Raw genomic sequence first — 20272 nt, 5'->3', positions numbered from 1 at the left:
ACGTGGCAGCATTAGGACAAACACCCAGAGGGAAGCGGCACAGATGACCAAGGGACACAGACGCAGATTCTGAATCTGGGACAGATTTGCATGCGAGGGAAGCGGCTATAAATGTGAGGTGTCTCGCAGGGGACCCCGGGGTCTCGTCTTGTCAACACGGGGAGCATCGATCCGGATCGGCAGAAGCCCGGCTCCACCCCTCCCCCATCAAACTCACCTGGCCAGTGAAGTGAAGGGGAGCACCTCGTTGGTAACAACAACAAGATGGGGTGTGCGTGCGTGTGTGTAATATAGGTCATATGCATACGATGATGGATACATGGATTACCAATAAATGTGGCACTTTGCCTTCTCCCCCCCCCGAAAAGATCCTCTGTGAAATACTTTAAGTATAACAGTATCCTCTCACTTATTAACACACTTAGTGAGGGATCTTAGCAATCGCACCTGCTGTAGAGAGAGGAAACCTCTCTCTTTCTCTCTCGCCTTCTCTCCCAGGACAGCAAATTCCTGCTCCAAGTCTCCCCCTGCTCTGATCTGAGCACCAAAAACTTCCCCTTCCCGCCTTAAACAATTCCCAAGGCCGCTTGCTTTGGGGGATGTCAATTATTAACTCAATGAGTCTCCGGCAGGTCCAGGGGCCCCTGGGACATTCACACCCCGCTGGCTTCCTCCATCCCTGCCTGATCCCAAAACCCAGCCCCACCCCACCATCAGTGAGGAATTCCCTCCTTTCCCCCTGAAACCCAGAGCTGATCCCGGCGATTACAGCCGGTAAGCCTGACTTCAGTACCGGGCAAACTGGTTGAAACTATAGTAAAAAACAGAATGATGAGACCCAGAGATAAACACGATTCGTTGAGGAACAGTCAACGTGGTTTTTGGAAAGGGAAATCATGCCTCACAACTCTATTAGAATTCTTTGAGAGGGTCAGCAAGCACGTTCTGTTCACTATCTTCGTCAATGATTTAGATCATGGCAGAGAGAGGACACTTACAAAAAGTTCGCGGATGATCCCAAGCTGGGAGGGGTTGCAAGTGCTTTGGAGGAGAGGATTAAAATTCAAAACGATCTGGGCAAACTGAAGAAATGATCTGAAGTAGAAAGAAGGACAAATGCAAAGTCCTCCACTTAGGAAGGAACAGTCAGTTGCACACACACGGAATGGGAAATGACTGACTAGGAAGGAGTCCTGCGGAAAGGGATCTGGGGGTCACAAGCTATAGATGAGTCAACAGTGTAACGCTGTAGCAAAAAAAAAACAAATGTCATTCGGGGATGTATCAGCAGGAGTGTTGTCAGCAAGACACACAAAGTAATTCTTCCGCTCCACTCCGCGCTGATTAGGCCTTAACTGGAGTAGTGTGTCCAGTTCTGGGCTCCACATTTCAGGAAAGATGTGGACAAATTGGAGAAAGTCCAGAGAAGAGCAACAAAAACGATGAAAGGTCTAGAAAACAGGACCTGTGAGAGAAGATTGAAAAACTTGGGTCTGTTTAGTCTGGAGAAGAGAAGCCTGAGAGGGGACATGATAACAGTTTTCAAGTACATAAAAGGTTGTTACAAGGAGGAGGGAGGAAAATTGTTCTTGTTAACCTCTGAGGACAGAACAAGAAGCAATGGGCTTAAATTGCATCAACTGTCAGGGTGGTTAAGCACGGGAATAAATTGCCCTGGGAGGTTGTGGAATCTTCATCATTTGGGATTTTTAAGAGCAGGTTGGACAAACCCCTGTCAGGGATGGGCTAGATAATACTTAGTCCTGCCTTGAGTGCAGGGGACTGGACTAAATGACCCCTCGAGGTCCCTTCCAGTCCTAGGATTCTATGTGGACAAGAGGGATCCAGTGGATATAGTGTACTTAGATTTTCAGAAAGACTTTGACAAGGTCCCTCACCAAAGGCTCTTACGCAAAGTAAGCTGTCATGGGGTAAGAGGGAAGGGCTTCTCATGGATCAGTAACTGGGTAAAAGAGAAGAAACAAAGGGTAGGAATTAATGGTCAGTTTTCAGAATGGAGAGAGATAAATTGGGGTGTCCCCAGGGGTCTGTACTGGGCCCAGTCCTATTCAACGTATTCATAAATGATCTGGGGAAAGGTGCCAAACAGAGAGATGGCGAAGTTTGCAGATGATACAAAATAAGTCAAATTAGTTAAGTCCAAAGCCGACTGCGAAGAGCTACAAAGGGATCTCACACAACTGGGTGACTGGGCAACAAAAGGGCAGATGAAATACAATGATGACAATTGCAAAGTAATGCACATTGGAAACCATCATCCCAGCTCTACGTAGACAATGATGGGGTCTAAATTAGCTGTTGCCACTCAAGGGAGAGATCTGGGAGTCACTGTGGAGAGTTCTCTGAAACCATCCACTCCATGTGCAGCGGCCGTCAAAAAAGCCACCAGAATGCTGGGAATCATGAAGAAAGGGACAGAGAATAAGACAGACAATAGCATGTTGCCTCTAGATAAATCCATGGGACGGCCTCACCTTGAACACCTCATGCAGATGTGGTCCCCCCCAGCTCAAAAAAGATCGATTGGACTTGGAAAAGGCTCAGAAAAGGGCAACAAAAATGATGAGGGGGATGGGACGGCTTTTTTTCAGCTTGGAGAAGAGACAGCTCGGGGGGGGGATGATCGAGGTCTATAAAATCCTGACGGGTGCGGAGAAAGCGAATAGGGAAGTGTTATTTACTCCTTCTCATCACATGAGAACCAGGAGTCACCCAATTAAAATAATAGTCAGCAGGTTTAAAATAGACAAAAGGAAGTATTTCTTCACACAACACACAGTCACTCTGTGGAACTCACTGCCAGGGGATGTTTGACGGCCAAAACTATAACTGGGTTCAAAAAAGAACTAGGTAAGTTCCTGGAGGACAGGTCCATGAAGGGCTATGAGCCAGGATGGGCAGGGATGCAGCCCAGGCTCTGGGTGTCCCTAACCTCCCACTGCCAGGAGCTGGGAGTGGCCGACAGCGGATGGATCAGTCAGTAACTCCCCTGTTCTGTTCATTCCCTCTGATGCTCCGGGCACCAGCCACGGTCAGACAGGACCCTGGGCTAGATGGACTATTGCTCTGACCCAGTCTGGCCATTTTGATGTTCTTACGGCTAGCGGCTAAGTCCTGGGCAGGGCTGACCCCAGCTTGCTTCGAAGGGCCGGCCAGCCTCTGACCCCCCTCCCCCAACCTTCGCTGCCCTCCTTGAGCTCAGCCCCAGTGCCGAACCCCGTTAATTCCGGGGGCCCGCGTCTGAGGGAGGAATCCCGAGCGCAGAGCAGCGATGAGGCCACGGCGGGCGGGGCGGGGGCGATCGCATGAGAGAAGATTCAGAAGGGGGTTGCAGGCTGGGGTGGGGGAGCGATTGCACCCCAGAAATACATCGGGGGGACCACCGGGGAGGGGGAATCGGATGCTCAGGGACAGGGCTGGCACAAGAACAAACTGGCCAAGGACCAGCTGAGCCCAGGACTGAGGAGGAGGTTGGGGACCATCCAGAGAGATGGTGGCGGGGTGGGGCGGGGGCACAGAGGGGGCGAAGAACCTACCTAGACTGGAGCTGTAGCAATTAAGAGCTGGGATGACGCAGGATCCTCACAGACCCCGAGGGGTCCAGGCCCGGGGGAACCCCCCCTCCCGATTTTGGGAGCCTGAGCTCTTCTAACTCTGGATCTTCTCCTTTAGCTGGAGCATCCAACCCACTTGGAATCTTGCCTCCCCCCCCTGCGCCATCCAGTGGCAGTGAGTTCCACAGGCCAAAGGAAGGAGCTTTCCTTGGAGGAGCTGGGAATTGCATCCAGGCTCGCCACAGGCAGGTCATACGTAGCCCACCGGCTCCCTCCGGTGGCTGAATCTAACGGTGCCGCTGCTCTGGCCCCAATCTCACCTGTTCACATTTCCTAGATTTTTTTTTCCCTTTGGGACATTTTAGAGGCGGGGGGGGGGTCTTCAGAGAACAGGGGGAAATTACCTGCTCAGGGTCCCAGAGCAGACCCTGAAATAAAACCCAGGAATCCCAGCCCCCCCCCCCGCTCTAACCACTAGACCCCACTCCCTTCCCAGAACTGGGGAGAGACCCCAGAAGAGCTGGCTCCCAGCCCCCCCTCCTCCAGCCATAATATACCCAATAGCAGTAACAATGCACCAGGACTGGCACAATCGGTGCCGTAACACAAATAATCGCCCAGCCCCTCAGACCCCAGCCCCGCCCTTGGAAGGACGGCTCCACGCGACAGTTTCCTGCGTCACCACAGAGGTCTCTTTAATCGGCACGTGTGAACTTTTACAGAAAAAGGATTTGTTTTTGTATTTTTTTGCAAAAAAACCCTCTATAAATAGATTTGGTGTTAAACACCCCCCCCCGCCCCGCCCCGCTAAACAGCTCTCTCTGCTTCCATAAATTAAATCATCAGCTCCTATTTACAGCAAATATATTAAAATCATTAGAATAATCCTTTCCCCTGCCTGGCAATGCAGCCTGGAAAAAGCCTTTATAAAGTGCCCCTGTGTTTGTTTGCACTGCAGCACCAATCTGAGGTAGGTGAGTGTTATCATCCCGGTTTTACAGACGGGGAAACTGAGGCACAGATTCGGTGGTTTTGTGTGTGTGTGTGTGTGTGTGTGTGTGTGTGTGTGTGCTTGGTTTTTTTGCCAGAAGCTGGTCAGAAGAGCTGACAATGGAACCCAGGAGTCCTGGCCCCCAGCCCCCTCTGCTCTAACCACTAGACCCCACTTCCCTTCCAGAGCTGGGGGAGAACCCAAAAGTCCTGGCTCTCAGCCGCCCCCCCACCCGCTCTAAGCACTAGACCCCACTATCCTCCCAGCACTGGGGATAGAACCCAGGCGTCCTGGCTTCCAGGCCCGTCTTCCCCTCCATAGCAAGTTTGCCCATGTGCTTTGCCTGCAGACGGTCCCCTAGGACACCAAGTCTCAACTGGCTCAGCCCCACGGCCATGGGGCCTCACTCCTTGCACGAGAAGGGGGGCTGTTAACTCTTAAGATACCAGCTGGGTTGGGGGGAGGACATCCCCGACTTCCAGCCGTTTCCAGCCTGGCTTGTTGCGTGGCCACGAGGTGGCGCTGTTTGCATTGCTGTGGTGAGTTCCACCCAGTCTCAGCCTGAGAGCGTGGCAGAGATCACTGGGGGGTGAAGGCATGTGAGGGCAGGAGGGAGAGGGGCTGGGGGCTCTCCCCTCTCCCTGCCCCGCCCCTAAGCCTTGGCAGCCCGGTGGGTGAGGCGCCGCAGCCGGTCGGGGTTGGATCTCTTCGCCGGCGAGGGCTTTGCTCCGACGCTGACGTAGTAGAAGGTGAGGGGCTGGTAGGTGGGGATGTAGCTGACCAGGCGCTGGGTGGTGCAGGGGAGCCACACGGGGGCCGGGACATAGAACAACTCGGCGGCCTGGGGGAGAGAAAAGAGACCTTAGCTGGAGTCCGAAATATCCAGAGACCCCTCGCCCGGCACGGAGCTGTGGCTGCCTCTGGGGTAGGGCGTGGGGGCTGGTTATGCAGGGACCCTTCACCCAACACTGAGATGCAGCCACCTCTGGGGCAGGGCGCGGGGGCTGGTTATACAGGGACCCCTCACCCAACACTGAGATGCAGCCACCTCTGGGGCAGGGCGCGGGGGCTGGTTATACAGGGACCCCTCACCCAACACTGAGATGCAGCCACCTCTGGGGCAGGGCGCGGGGGCTGGTTATGCAGGGCCCCGTCGCCTGACACTGAGATGCAGCCACCTCTGGGGCAGGGCGTGGGGGCTGGTTATGCAGGGACCCCTTGCCCGACACCGAGATGCAGCCACCTCTGGGGTGAGGCGCGGGGGCTGGTTATGCAGGGCCCCGTCGCCTAACACTGAGATGCAGCCACCTCTGGGGCAGGGCGTGGGGGCTGGTTATGCAGGGAGCCCTCGCCCAACACCGAGATGCAGCCACCTCTGGGGTGGGGCACGGGGGCTGGTTATGCAGCGACCCCTTGCTTGGTGCTGAGATGCAGCCACCTCTGGGGCATCTGCTGTGACCTGTCCCCAGGGCAGGGGCACGGCTCGGGGGATGGGATATGAGGCCTTTTTCTAGGGGGCACCAGCTCTGCTCCAGCCCCCAGCAGGCGGACTGGCTGGCTTGTGGGGGGACAGACTCTAGGCCCCTCTGGCTCATCCCTTCAGCAGCCCTATGTGTGTGTTGAGTTTGCTGGGTCTCAGCCCCGTTCTCAGCAGGGACAGGGACCCCCCCCCTCCATACACACCTCAGGCACCAAATGGGCCATGGGGAGCCAGCCCCCCCAATTCACACATCACCTGTTTGCCAGGCTCCCGCAGGGCGGGTCTGGTTGGGGCTGGTGCCGGGGCCGGGGGGGGCCGGGCTGATCCCTCGTCCTCCGAGGAGCTCTCCGACGGCGACTCCGAGTGATAGTCTGACGTCTCGGGCTCCGGGGTCCCTTTGCTGCCGCCCCCTTCCGAGGGGCTCACCGTGAAGTACTGGCTGTTCTCCCCGAGTCTGGGTTGGGGGGGCAGGTGCACCCAGGGCGGGGGGGGAGAGGATGCTTTACAAATTGGGACCACAGCCCACAATGGGCCCCGTGCCGCCCCCACCCTCCGAGCCAGCCAGCCCCCACCCCCGGGGCTGGATCAGAACCAGCGCCCCCTGGAGGGGAAAGGCCCCATTCCTCACCCCCCTGAGCCAGCCAGCCTCCCACCCTGGGGCCGGAGCAGAGCCTGCTTCCCCTAGAGGGGTATGGGGCAGGGTTTAGCGCCCGGTGGGAGCACTGCGAGCCCCCCATGCACAAAGGGGGTCCCCGCGGAGCAGAGAACCCAGGAGTCCTGGCGCAGCTGGCCGCAGTAAGGCTTTTGTCCCCTGCCGGATGGAGGCAGCAGGGGCTCCGCGAGCTGGGGAGGGGGCTGACCCCAAGCAGCAGAGGGCAGGGGCAGGGGGGAAACTCACCTACAGCAGACCTCCCCGGGGTCGATCCAGAGCGAGAGCTCCCACGGCAGAGCCAGCTCGGAGTACGCCAGCCCGCAGCCCGCGCAGGCCCGGAGCAGCGACTCGTCCACCCGCTGCCTCCGGTTGATGCGGATACACCTGGGGTGGGAGAGGCCAGTCAGTGGGGGGGGGGGGGGGGCAGAGCATCAGGGAACCTGCAGGACCCCCAGCCGGCTGCAGCCTCCCACCCCGCGCCCGGGGCAAAGAGTTACCGACCTGCCTGGCGTAAGGCCCCGCAACGCAGCCCATGGACGCCACCGGCTGCCCCCATCCTGTGACATGCTCCTGTGACGAAGCGGGGCTGTTCTTAATGGTTCCTCTGAATAGTGTGGGGGGCCTCAGTTTCCCCTAGGCAGTTCTTAAGTATCTAGGGGGTGGGGTAAGGGTGTATGATCATTGCAGAGCCCTAGAGGGCAGGTGTGGGCAGGAGTCTGGACACAGACAATGGCCGACACCCTGTTTCCTGGCCACTGATGGCCTGGGCCCTTCCTCCCCTGCAAGGTGAGAGCTAAAGGGTTGGAGAACAAAGGAATCAGGTGCCCTCCTGGCCCGGGAAAGGGACAAAGCCCAGAGGAGGAGGGGCTGGAGGGAGTTTCAGTTTGGGGCTGGCTGGGGACGAGGAGTGAAGGGCAGACATGGTTGTCTGGCTCAGTGCCCCCAAAATGGACCCAGCTGAGGGGTCCCGTTCTCTGCAACTGCAAGCTCTGTGTTAGACCATGTTCCTGTCGTCTAATAAACCTCTGTTTTACTGGCTGGCTGAGAGTCCCGTCTGACTGCAGAGTTGGGGGACAGGACCCTCTGGCTTCCCCAGGACCCCGCCTGAGCGGACTCGCTGTGGGAAGCGCACGGAGGGGCAGAGGAGGCTGAATGCTCCGAGGTCAGACCCAGGAAGGTGGAGCCGGGTGAGCCATGTGTCCTGCAGACAGGCTGCTCCCCGAGAGGAGACTTCCCCAGAGTCCTGCCTGGCTTCCTGGGGAGCAGTTCCAGAGCATCGCCCGGGGACGCCGTGACACCATCCACCCACTGGCCACCTGCGGTGCACCTGGCTATGCCAAACGGCTGTGTGAGCGGGCACCCCGATCCCCGTGCCACCCCCCTCCGCGCTCGGGCCCCGTACCTGTAGGCCTGTCCCTTGGCAGGGTTCTCGGGGTACCAGTGCCGGCAATATCTCTCCTGCAGGATGGTGGCCAGGCGCTCCCCGAACTGCTCCACGAGCCCCTTGTCCAGCCGGCCGTGCCGGTTCGCCAGGCGCGACAGGAACCGGGCGCCCGTCTCCACCTCCTCTCTCATGGCGCGGGCAGGGCTCGTCCTGCAGGGGGACAGGACCCCGGTGAGCCGCTGCGGGAGGTCAGGTAATGGGGCTCAAGGGGGTTGAGGGGCTGGATCCCAGGGGAGCTCTGGGCAGCGAGGGGTTAAAGCTGCTCCAAGGGGCAGGGTGCCCCTTGGTACCTGAGCAGGGGGGAGGGGGTTTGTGGGCCTGACACAAGCCGGTGACATCACCATGAGTCAGGAAACCACGGCAGGATTGCAGCCCCGTTACATCAGCAATGGTCTGCTCAGCTGGGCTCAGACCCACGGCCAGCCTGGCATCCTGCCCCCCCATTGGATCCCCTCCATGGGCCCATCACCCTGGCATCCTGCCCCCCCATCAGATCCCCTCCATGGGCCCATCACCCTGGCATCCTGCCCCCCATCAGATCCCCTCCATGGGCCCATCACTCCGATATCACCTCTCCCCTCCCGGGGCAGACTTGACTCATTTCCTGGGACAGCTTGTCCCCGCTGGTGTCCCCACCCGCACCAGCCCAGAGGTGTCGCAAGGGGGTTACAACACAGCCGCCTGCTCCGGAAATCCAGGGGCGAGAGGCGGGGGAGAGACACTGGCAGACAGACGCCTCCGGCAGACAGAGCTACAGGCAGAGAGGGCAGAGTCAGGGTAAGAGACACCCCCAGAGAAACAAACAGATACACACATGGGCAGTCCTCAACACACACACACACACAGGGGAAGACACCCGCAGAGAAGCACACACACACACAGGTGCACAAAGACACACACCTGGTGTCAAGGAAGGAGACACCCACAAAGAAACACAGAGACAAATACAGTCGGGCAGCCCCCAACACACACACAGGCAGAATGGGAAAGACACCCCCAGAGAAGCACACACACACACACACACACACACACACGACACACACACGCAGTCATGCAGCCCCCAACACAGAGACAGAAAGAGGGAAAGACACCCAAAGGCTCAGGTGTGGAGTCAGGCAACGAGACACCCCCGGCCAGGTATGGACGCGGGGCTGGTGGCCTCCAGCCTCCCCTGGCCCCGGCTAACCCAGCGGCGCCGACCCAGGGCCAGCCGTGGTCCTGCTAAACACCACCTGCGCGGCCGCCCTGAGCGCCGTCTCGGTTAACGGGACGCCCTGCGGCCGATTGTCTAGAGACGAGGCCAGAGACACAGTCGGGGAAGCCAACCCTGCGTGTGTGCGTGGGGGGCTCTGACCAGGCCAGAGGTGTGAATTAGCTGGAGTTAACTGGCTCTCATTGATCTCCCGGGGAGAGGGGAAATGTAGGGCAGTTACAAGGACACACTCGCACACCGGCGGGCGTAGAGCTATGCCAACACACAATCACAGATACAGGCTCATCAATACACACCGCCACCCTGAGACACACCCTCACAGAGATACACACACAGGTATCACCAAAGTACAGCCAGACAGATGCACAATTGCACCAAGATAGCCCCCCCCCCCCACACACACACAACCACAAAGATGCAGTCACGCAGATACAGTCACACTCAGGGACACACAGGCACAAAGATACAGCCATACAAATAAACAGTCACACCCAGACACACACTCACACAACCACAAGGATACAGCCATACAGATACACATTCACACGTAGAGACACACACAGCCACAAAGATACACAATCACACACAGAGACACACACAGCCACAAAGATACACAATCACACACAGAGACACACACAGCCACAAAGATACACATTCGCACGTAGAGACACACACAGCCACAAAGATACACAATCACACACAGAGACACACACAGCCACAAAGATACACAATCACACACAGAGACACACACAGCCACAAAGATACACATTCGCACGTAGAGACACACACAGCCACAAAGATACACAATCACACACAGAGACACACACAGCCACAAGGATACAGCCACACAGCCGCATGGTCCCACAGAGGTACCCAGAGCCACCCCCAATAATCTCCTCCTCCTCCCCAACACACACACTGCTCCCGCTCTCAGTTGTGGGACTTTCAAGAAAACTTCCCAGGGAGGGGAATCCTGGACACAGCCCTGGGGAACCCCCCCCTTGTGTTCCCCCCCAAATCCCAGACACTCCCCTACAGGTCCCAGGGATCCCCCAGGGGTGGGGTGGGGGGAATCCCAGGCTGGTCTCCACTGTGGATGACCATGGTGGGGGAGGGGTTGTCACTGTCTGTCCCCCAAACAACAGCTGGGAGGAGAAGGGGGGGCCACATTCCTACAGCTTCCCCCACGGCTCACCCCCCCCTTTCGATCTCCATCCCCCTCGCACATGAGCAGGCTCAATGTCGGGGTCACCAGGGGAGGGGGGGGATACTGGCCACAATGCCTGAGTCCTATAGGTCACATACCCCAATCCCATCACCCCCCCCCCCCCCCCACAACCTTCCCGCCCCCGCCCTCACGTCACAGTCACAGCCTCTTTCCTCGCACCGCTGTTTGGAAATATTTCCTGGCGTCCGGGAAACCCATTATTTCCGCCTCCACCCCCTTCTCTCCTTCCCCCCCCCCACACCCCATAACTCCTTCCTCCACCACCCCATAACCAGTCCCCGCACCCCTTCCTCTCCCCCTCCCCCCACAACCTCTCCTCCTCCCCTGCACCCCAAAACCCATCCCCCCACCTCCTATGCTCCCCGGCACCCCCAAGTCCCCTTCCCCATAGCTTCCCCCTCCCCATACGTGTGTGTGGGGGGGGGTGGAGGGGCTGGGTTCCGCCACCCGATGAGGAAGTTGCAGACGCCGGAGCGGGGGAGACACAAAGGGAAGGAGAAAATGAAAGAAAAAGCTGCCGGGGGGGAGAACGGGGGGGACCCCCCATGTCTCAGCTCCCCCACGGGGGAGGGGGGAGGCGTTGCTGGGCTTCCGGCCCCAGACCCCAACAGCGGAGCCCCTGGCCGGAGCTAAGGGGCAGATCAGACCCGCCCCCCACAGCTGAGCCCGGCCCCCCAAACTCTGCGGGGCCCTCGCGTGGGGCTCCCCGCAACCCAGTGACGCCCCGCAACAGACAAGGGCTCTGTCCCCGTCCCCCTTCTGCCCCCCACTCCGCGATCCCCCCTTACCCTTCTCCAGCCCCCCCCCGGGATCCCCCTTCTCCAGCCCCCCCCCCCCGGATCCCCCTTCTGCCCCCGACTCCGCGATCCCCCCCGGGATCCCCCTTCTCCAGCCCCCCCCCGGGATCCCCCTTCTCCAGCCCCCCGCGCCGCGGGCCCGGACGCACCGTGCGCTCTCGCCGCCTGGTCCACGCGGTTCTGTTTGCCCCGGGCCTGGCTCGGCCGTGGGGGGGGGGGGGGGGGGATTCCCCGCCTCGCCTCGCGTCACTGACCATATTAGGAGATCCTGAGCCCGTGGGAACTTCTAGGCTGCGGGGACCGCCCGGCCCTCGCCCCACCCCGCCCGCACCCCCCCCGCGCGGGCCCTGGGGGGCGGCAGCGAGTCCAGAGGGGCGGGGGAGCAGGGGGGCGGGGGGACCGAGAGGCTCCCCAAACTTCCCTCTACCCTTCCCCCCGACTGACCCCTCCCCCGTTCAGGGGGGATCCCCATTCACCCCAGGGTCCTGCCCCAGCACCCCTTGCATGTGTCCACAGAATCACAGCCGCCCTGACCGCCAGGGGAGACCCCCCCACCCTGACCCCAGGCGCACAGCACCCCCCAGGGGCATCGGGCCAGGCCTGACCGCCAGGGGAGACCCCCCCCACCCTGACCCCAGGCGCACAGCGCCCCCCAGGGGCATCGGGCCAGCCCTGACCGCCAGGGGAGACCCCCCCCCACCCTGACCCCAGGCGCACAGCGCCCCCCAGGGGCATCGGGCCAGCCCTGACCGCCAGGGGAGACCCCCCCCCACCCTGACCCCAGGCGCACAGCGCCCCCCAGGGGCATCGAGCCAGCCCTGACCGCCAGGGGAGACCCCCCCATCCTGACCCCAGGGGCACAGCGCCCCCCAGGGGCATCGGGCCAGCCCTGACCGCCAGGGGAGACCCCCCCCCACCCTGACCCCAGGCGCACAGCGCCCCCCCAGGGGCATCGAGCCAGCCCTGACCGCCAGGGGAGACCCCCCCACCCTGACCCCAGGCGCACAGCGCCCCCCAGGGGCATCGAGCCAGCCCTGACCGCCAGGGGAGACCCCCCCACCCTGACCCCCGGCGCACAGCGCCCCCCAGGGGCATCGAGCCAGCCCTGACCGCCAGGGGAGACCCCCCCCACCCTGACCCCAGGCGCACAGCGCCCCCCAGGGGCATCGAGCCAGCCCTGACCGCCAGGGGAGACCCCCCCACCCTGACCCCAGGAGCACAGCACCCCCAAGGGGCATCGGGCCAGCCCTGACCACAAGGGGAGACCCCCCCACCCTGACCCCAGGAGCACAGCACCCCCAAGGGGCATCGGGCCAGGCCTGACCGCCAGGGGAGACCCCCCACGCCCCCAGGAGCACAGCGCCCCCCAGGGGCATCGAGCCAGCCCTGACCGCCAGGGGAGACCCCCCCGCCCCCAGGAGCACAGCACCCCCAAGGGGCATCGGGCCAGCCCTGACCGCCAGGGGAGACCCCCCCCGCCCCCAGGAGCACAGCGCCCCCCAGGGGCATCGAGCCAGCCCTGACCGCCAGGGGAGACCCCCCCCGCCCCCAGGAGCACAGCACCCCCAAGGGGCATCGGGCCAGGCCTGACCGCCAGGGGAGACCCCTCCACCCTGACCCCAGGCGCACAGCGCCCCCCAGGGGCATCGAGCCAGCCCTGACCGCCAGGGGAGACCCCCCCGCCCCTAGGAGCACAGCACCCCCCAGGGGCATCGGGCCAGGCCTGACTGCCAGGGGAGACCCCCCCCACCCTGACCCCAGGCGCACAGCGCCCCCCAGGGGCATCGGACCAGCCCTGACCGCCAGGGGAGACCCCCCCACACCCTGACCCCAGGAGCACAGCACCCCCCAGGGGCATCGGGCCAGCCCTGACCACCAGGAAAAACCCCTTTTGTGGCCCAGACAGAGACTCCCAGCTCAGACTGGAATTTGGGTTTATTCTGATCAGAGAATGGACAGTGCAAACCCCAGGGTGCCGAGCAGAGGAGAGTCCAGGGCCCAGGCTGGGGGGTCAGGGCCGGCCCATGGCCCAGCGACAGATGCCCCTGTGGGGAGAGAGAGAGAGAGAGAAGATGGGGGGCAGGGAAGGAGTGCAAAGGAGAGCAGAAGAGGAGGAGAGGAAAAGAGGGAGCGAGAGGAGGGAGAAAAGCCCGAGTGCACAGAGGAGAGAGCGAGAAGGAAGCCATAGCAGAGGGAAGACAAGCCAGAGAAGGAAGGCCGCCCCCAGCCCCCACCACACTGCCGTCTCCGCGTGTTGCTCCCGGTGCGTGGATGGAGGGGGGCTGGACCGAGCTGGGACCCAGAAGGGCAGTGTGGGGCTTGGGCCTGGGCAGGGTTTCCCCCCCAGGGTGTGGCGTTCAGGGCCACAAAGAGCTTGGTAGGAAAGCGGGGAGCTGGGGAACTCCCTGCAACTGGATTCCAGGCTGGGTGGGCGGGTCCATGGGTCAGGTCTGGTGGGGGCAGAGTCCCAGGCTGGATGGGCCCGTTGATCAGGCCTGGCAGTGGTGGGGGAGGTTCCCAGGCCGGACGGGCCCATGGCACTGATCCGGAGGGTTCACGGCAAGCTCACCCCAGCAGCAGGGTGCCCAGCAGGGCGCTCAGCGCCAGCCCCACCATCAGCAGCACCACGTTCCTCTTGTGCAGCGAGTCGGGCTCGGCCAGCAGCTCCGAGAGCCCGGGGAGCGGGCCCTCGGCCCCGTGCCCCGCTGGGGACTGCAGGATGGTGTGGAACATGTCCTGCAGCTCCGTCTCTGCCTCCTGGCTGCTGGCAGTCACTGCGGGGAGACAGAACCCAGGAGTCCTGGCTCCCAGCCCCTCTGCTCTAACCACTTGACCCCACTCCCCTCCTTACCATTGAGGTAGAAGTATTTCCGGGCTAGCACATCATCCTGCTGGGCTAGCTGGCAGGCGTAGGTGCCGCGGTGCAAGCCCCACGTGGGACGGAGGACAAGGGAGGAGCTGGCGCCCATATGCAGGTCCCGGAAGAGGGAAAGATCCTGGGTCCGGAGCTGGTGGGGCAGAGGAGAGCGAGTTGAGCGGGTGACGGGGGGAGGAAGGGCAGGTGTCAGGGGAATCGAACTCAGGACCAGGGGCAGAGCGAGGGGGCTGGGCTGACTTGAAGGCTGCCACTAGGGCGTGTAGGGGGCAAGGGGCATGGAGTCAGGGCAGCAGACAGACAGAAACTCTCGCCCCGCAGTAAAATTACTTCCTTTCACCACCTCCATCCACCAAGGTGCCCCCCACCCCGTCTTCCTGCTACCCGAACAGACAACCACAACACGAGACAGACCCTCCCCATCCGCCACACTCACGTCCCTGGCAAACTTCCAGCTACGCCGCACGTCAGGGGGGGTCTGGAACGGGACCCTGCATGTCAGAGCCGTCCTCTCCCCCTCGTTCTTCCAGACGTCCTCCACTGGCAAGGCAAAGAGCGGGGTGATTCCGGGTGGGGCTGGCTATGCGGCCACCTCTGGGGTGGGGCATGGGGGCTGGTTATAGAGGGACCCCACCCTGCAGGGAATCCGTCACTCAGCACTGAGATGTGGCCACCTCTGGGGCGGGGCACGGGGGCTGGTTATAGAGGGACCCCGCCCCGCAGGAATCCCTCGCCCAGCACTGAGATGCAGCCACCTCTGGGGTGGGGTGGGGGGCTGGTTATCCAGGGAATCCTGTGTTCAGCTGAAAGCACAAGGGGATTTTCTGGAGGTTGAAGAGAATCCCCAGGGTTCGGTTTGGCCAGGACTCCTGGGTTCATCATCTGGAAATGGCAGGGAATCCCGCAGCACAGCGCCCCCTAGTGCTGTGTGGGGACTTGGGGGCATAGCACGTACCTGGACAGTCCAGGGGGAGCTGACAGTCCACTAGGCTGCACGAGGTGCATTTGTAGACCTGGGCGTCTTTCTGGTACCCTGCGGAGAACAGCAAAGTGGTGGGGAGCCTAGGGCTGGGCTAGCAGGGGGCTGCGGGTCGGGAGTGAGGGGCACTGGCAGGGCTGGTTGGGGGGTCCAGGGCTGGGCTGGCAGGGGGCTGCGGGTCGGGAGTGAGGGGCACCGGCGGAGCTGGGGAGTGGGGGAGCCCAGGGCTGGGCTGGGAGGGGGCTGCGGGTCGGGAGTGAGGGGCACCGGCGGAGCTGGGGAGTGGGGGAGCCCAGGGCTGGGCTGGCTGGGGGCTGCAGGTCGGGAGTGAGGGGCACCGGCGGAGTGGGGGAGCCCAGGGCTGGGCTGGGAGGGGGCTGCGGGTTGGGAGTGAGGGGCACCGGCATGGCTGGTTGGGGGGTCCAGGGCTGGGCTGGGAGGGGGCTGCGGGTCGGGAGTGAGGGGCACCGGCGGAGCTGGGGGGCCCCGTGAGACCTCAGGACTCACCGCACGGCGGGACGCAGGCAGGAGCTGCGAAGGGAGAGGAACAGGAGGGAGGATGAGGCCATATCAGGGCATGAGGCCCAGCAGCAGCAGACCCGCTCCTGGGTGCCCTCTAGGGGGCGCTGAGTCTGATCCAGCCTCCCGGCAGGGACTGAATGGCCGGCGGCGGGAGGGGAGGGGGGGGGGTCCTCAGGCCCTGCCTCCCAATTGGCCGAGGGCTGGGTGGCCCATGGGGTCCCAGCCCCTTCCCCCCACCTGTTCCAGGACAGTGGGTGCATGGGGGGCTGTGTGTGGGGGGGTCACACCGGGTGGTCGGCTCCCAGCCCCCCTCTCACCTGGTTTCAGCTGAGCCAGCTCCGGCTGGATTTGCGCCACAGCGTCCGGCACGGCCACCTGGTAGGGAACTGGGGGGAAAGAGGGGGTCAGAACCCGGCCCCCCGCCCACACCCTCCCCCTGACTTTCCAGCCCCTGCCCCCACCCTATCGCTCCCCTCCCCTATTCCCAGCCACTTCCCCTTGCTTCCCCCTTCCAGCCTCCTTCCCCTCCCCTTCCTCCATGGCCCCCACCCCGGCTCTGACCCACCCTTGGACATGCCCTTCTGCTCCAGGGAGAAGATGACATTGGAGAAGACGTCCTTCAGCTTCTCCATCTCCGCCACACCTGGGGAGTGCGAGGGGGGCGGGTGAGGGGACAGGTTCTGCTCTGGGGTCTGTCCCATAGGGGGCCATAGATGGAGGGATGGGCAGAGGGATGGATGGAGGAGATGATGGAGCTAGGGATGGTTGGAGAGATGGGCAGAAGATGGAAGGATGGCTGGAGGTAGAGACAGAGGGAGGATGGAGCTGGGGTGGATGGAGGTAGAGACAGAGGGAGGATGGAGCTGGGGTGGATGGGGGTGAAGATGGAGGCAGGATGGAGCTAGGGGTGGATGGGGGTGAAGACGGAGGCAGGATGGAGCTAGGGATGGGTGGGGTGAAGATGGAGGGATGATGGAGCTGGGGTGGATGGGGGTGAAGACGGAGGGAGGATGGAGCTAGGGATGGGTGGGGTGAAGACAGAGGCAGGATGGAGCTAGGGATGGATGGAGGTGAAGACGGAGGGATGATGGAGCTAGGGATGGATGGGGGTGAAGATGGAGGGATGATGGAGCTGGGGTGGATGGGGGTGAAGACGGAGGGAGGATGGAGCTAGGGATGGATGGGGGTGAAGATGGAGGGATGATGGAGCTGGGGTGGATGGAGGTGAAGACGGAGGGATGATGGAGCTAGGGATGGATGGGGGTGAAGATGGAGGGATGATGGAGCTGGGGTGGATGGGGGTGAAGACGGAGGGAGGATGGAGCTAGGGATGGATGGGGGTGAAGACGGAGGCAGGATGGAGCTGGGGTGGATGGGGGTGAAGACGGAGGGAGGATGGAGCTAGGGATGGATGGGGGTGAAGACGGAGGGAGGATGGAGCTGGGGTGGATGGGGGTGAAGATGGAGGGAGGATGGAGCTGGGGTGGATGGGGGTGAAGACGGAGGCAGGATGGAGCTAGGGATGGATGGGGGTGAAGATGGAGGGATGATGGAGCTGGGGTGGATGGAGGTGAAGACGGAGGCAGGATGGAGCTGGGGTGGATGGGGGTGAAGACGGAGGGAGGATGGAGCTAGGGATGGATGGGGGTGAAGACGGAGGGAGGATGGAGCTGGGGTGGATGGGGGTGAAGACGGAGGGAGGATGGAGCTGGGGTGGATGGGGGTGAAGACGGAGGCAGGATGGAGCTAGGGGTGGATGGGGGTGAAGATGGAGGGATGATGGAGCTGGGGTGGATGGAGGTGAAGACGGAGGCAGGATGGAGCTAGGGGTGGATGGGGGTGAAGATGGAGGGATGATGGAGCTGGGGTGGATGGGGGTGAAGATGGAGGCAGGATGGAGCTGGGGTGGATGGGGGTGAAGATGGAGGCAGGATGGAGCTGGGGTGGATGGGGGTGAAGACGGAGGGAGGATGGAGCTAGGGATGGATGGGGGTGAAGACGGAGGGAGGATGGAGCTGGGGATGGATGGGGGTGAAGATGGAGGGATGATGGAGCTGGGGTGGATGGGGGTGAAGACGGAGGGAGGATGGAGCTGGGGTGGATGGGGGTGAAGACGGAGGGAGGATGGAGCTAGGGATGGATGGGGGTGAAGACGGAGGGAGGATGGAGCTGGGGATGGATGGGGGTGAAGATGGAGGGATGATGGAGCTGGGGTGGATGGGGGTGAAGACGGAGGGAGGATGGAGCTGGGGTGGATGGGGGTGAAGACGGAGGGAGGATGGAGCTAGGGATGGATGGGGGTGAAGATGGAGGGATGATGGAGCTAGGGATGGATGGAGGTAGAGACGGAGGCAGGATGGAGCTGGGGTGGATGGGGGTGAAGATGGAGGGAGGATGGAGCTGGGGTGGATGGGGGTGAAGACGGAGGGAGGATGGAGCTGGGGATGGATGGAGGTAGAGACGGAGGGAGGATGGAGCTGGGGTGGATGGGGGTGAAGACGGAGGGAGGATGGAGCTGGGGTGGATGGGGGTGAAGACGGAGGCAGGATGGAGCTGGGGTGGATGGGGGTGAAGACGGAGGCAGGATGGAGCTGGGGATGGAGGGCCAGGGAGTGGTTAAGCTGGAGGAAGGCAAGGATGGAGCTGAGGGATGGACGGACGGTGGGTGGACAGACAGACAGGAGGGATGGCGGGAACGGAAGACGGACGGACAAAGCGAGCTGCAGGAGGAGGCTGGGGTGAGGCCAGAGGGCCAGCCGGCCGCTTGGCTCCGGGGCCCCACTTACCCACCACCAGCTGGGCGTGGGGCTGGAAGGCGGCCCGCAGGGCGCCCAGGCAGGCCACATGCCGGGAACTGGCGTGACCCAGGAAGATCTGGCAGACGCGCAGGCGCTGCTGGGGGGTGGAGAAGCAGTCGAGGCAGCCGGGCGCCCGGGGGGCCAGAAGGAGGCCGAGGCAAAGGGGCAGCAGAAGCTGGGAGGCCGCGGGCATTGCCCAGCGCCGGGGGCACGGAACCCGCCGGGACATCACAATGGAGGGGGCAGGGCTACGATCCGGCCACGCCCACCCCAGAGGTGGCTGCATCTCAGGGCCGGGCGAGGGGTTCCCATGTAACCAGCCCCCCCCACCCCCCACCCCAGAATTGGCTGCATCTCAGGGCCGGGCGAGGGGTCCCCGCATACCCAGGACTGGAGGAAAGCAGCTCCGGCCGAGGGGAGAAGTGTGTTGTGGGGGGAGCTGTCGGGCTCAGAGGTCCGTCTCCATGGAAGCCAGACAGCCGGGCATGAAGCTGAGAATTAATATGTCCCTTAAACGGGGGGAGGATGGAGCTGGGGGGGCTGTGGGGCAGGGGGGATGAGTGCATCAAAGGGATGAAAAATGACCCCCCCAGCTCTGCTGGTGCCCCTCACTCCCGACCCGCAGCCCTATTAGCTCAGCCCCGGGCTCCCTACTCCCACCCTCTGCAGAACTGCCCGAGCTGGGGGGCAGGGGGGTGCGGTGGGTCGGGAGTGAGGGGCGCTGCTATCGCTGTGCACAACATTATTTCTCCATAGTAGTAACCTTGGAAAAGGAGGCAGGAGTCAAGTGTTTAGAGCCGGGAAGAGGGGCAGGGAGCCCGGATTCCTGGGTTCTCTCCCCAGCTCTGGGAGAGGAGTGGGGTCGAGTGGTTGGAACACGGAGGGAGGGCGGGTGATGGGAGTGACGAGGGGCCTCCCCGTCCTCCTCAGGGGGTCCTGTGCTGCTTGGCTTGGGGGGTTCAGCTGTTTGATGGTGTCTCTGGGAGCAGGAGCCTCGGAGGCACAGAGACACCCGTCAAACCTGCTCCCTCGGGTGGGCGGGGAGGGATCTCCCGCGGGGTGGGCGAGGTGCTCAGCTCCGTGTCCCTCCGGGCCGGTTGTCTCAGCTCAAACATAGGCCGAGCTCACCCAAGACTCTGACCGCGATCGGGGACCCGTCGTGTCCTGGGGAAACCGAGGCATCGAGCAGGAAAGCGATTTCTCCAGGGTAGCACTAGGAGTCTGTGGCGGAATCCTGAGTTCTAACCCGGGGGGAGCCAGGACTCCTGGGTTCTATCCTGGCTCTGGGAGGGAAGGGAGTCTAGTGGTTCAGGTGGAGGCGGGGGGGTTCGGTTGTCCGTGCCCCAGCGGTGAAGCTGCCCCCGGCGTGACGGCCTGAGACCTGCCCCTGGCTGCGATGTGTCGGGGCCAGTCGCTCAGTTCCCAAGAACCTCACCTGTGAATTCTGCGCTGCCCTCACAGGTTAAGGGTCTCAGGGACAGAGACGGCTGCCGGGAGCGAGTCAGAGAGGCAGGAGGAGAGCGCAGGTCTGGGGGTCCCATTCGTCCAGCTGGAGCAGAGGAAAAGAGTGGGTGCTGAGAGGTTAGAGGGGGGAGAGCACCCAGGGTGCGGGCTGAGTGGGCTGGAAGGAGGAGCCTGGGCTGCTGCTATCTATGGAGTGTGGGGGATTTTGGATGGATTTTGTCAATGCCCCTCAATCCTGACCCCCCATGCCATTT

The 20272-nt window shown here is 62.4% G+C and overlaps 2 protein-coding genes across 7 annotated transcripts; both read right to left on the bottom strand.

Annotated features, from left to right (window-relative positions):
* Window positions 1-4244: 4244 nt before the first annotated feature.
* LOC144929839 (protein BTG3-like) lies at window positions 4245-14250 on the bottom strand. 6 transcript variants are annotated; one of them, XM_078850448.1, is made up of 6 exons: window positions 11530-11552; window positions 8714-8893; window positions 8101-8292; window positions 6945-7082; window positions 6302-6500; window positions 4245-5407 (listed from the first exon to the last, which is right to left on the bottom strand). In XM_078850448.1, the coding sequence occupies exons 3-6, from the start codon at window positions 8271-8273 to the stop codon at window positions 5219-5221; spliced, it is 699 nt and encodes a 232-aa protein (XP_078706574.1). In that variant the 5' UTR covers window positions 8274-8292; window positions 8714-8893; window positions 11530-11552; the 3' UTR covers window positions 4245-5218. The 6 variants fall into 6 exon arrangements, with proteins under 6 accessions (XP_078706574.1, XP_078706575.1, XP_078706570.1 ...); XM_078850449.1 differs by lacking the exons at window positions 8714-8893; window positions 11530-11552 and adding an exon at window positions 14232-14250; XM_078850444.1 differs by lacking the exon at window positions 8714-8893 and having other exon boundaries at window positions 8101-8321; window positions 11530-11652.
* SPACA6 (sperm acrosome associated 6) lies at window positions 13392-19952 on the bottom strand. Its single transcript, XM_078850406.1, has 9 exons — window positions 18390-19952; window positions 16318-16399; window positions 15931-16192; window positions 15742-15850; window positions 15211-15288; window positions 14692-14795; window positions 14232-14388; window positions 13950-14154; window positions 13392-13425 (listed from the first exon to the last, which is right to left on the bottom strand). Exons 1-9 carry the CDS (start codon window positions 18838-18840, stop codon window positions 13392-13394), a joined length of 1482 nt encoding a protein of 493 aa, XP_078706532.1. The 5' UTR covers window positions 18841-19952.
* Between the last annotated feature and the right edge of the window lie 320 nt (window positions 19953-20272).

Source organism: Lepidochelys kempii, chromosome 24 (assembly GCF_965140285.1).
Source record: "Lepidochelys kempii isolate rLepKem1 chromosome 24, rLepKem1.hap1, whole genome shotgun sequence".
NCBI classification, from domain to species: Eukaryota; Metazoa; Chordata; order Testudines; family Cheloniidae; genus Lepidochelys; species Lepidochelys kempii.
Note: the sequence above shows the minus strand (reverse complement) of the source record. Positions and strands in the feature narration are given on the sequence as shown.

Coding starts and splice junctions, on each gene's coding strand:
- LOC144929839 (XM_078850444.1), bottom strand. CDS start 11,637: ATGGTCAGTGACGCGAGGCGAGGCGGGGAATCCCCCCCCCCCCCCCCC. Junction 8,322..11,529: donor CCAGGCGGCGAGAGCGCACG/GTGCGTCCGGGC, acceptor GACCTCCCGCAG/CGGCTCACCGGGGTCCTGTC. Junction 5,408..6,301: donor TGCGGGAGCCTGGCAAACAG/GTGATGTGTGAA, acceptor TCTCTCCCCCAG/GCCGCCGAGTTGTTCTATGT.
- SPACA6 (XM_078850406.1), bottom strand. CDS start 18,840: ATGCAGCCACCTCTGGGGTGGGCGTGGCCGGATCGTAGCCCTGCCCCC. Junction 14,796..15,210: donor GCTCCCCCTGGACTGTCCAG/GTACGTGCTATG, acceptor TTGCCTTGCCAG/TGGAGGACGTCTGGAAGAAC. Junction 14,155..14,231: donor GAAATACTTCTACCTCAATG/GTAAGGAGGGGA, acceptor GTCTCCCCGCAG/TGACTGCCAGCAGCCAGGAG.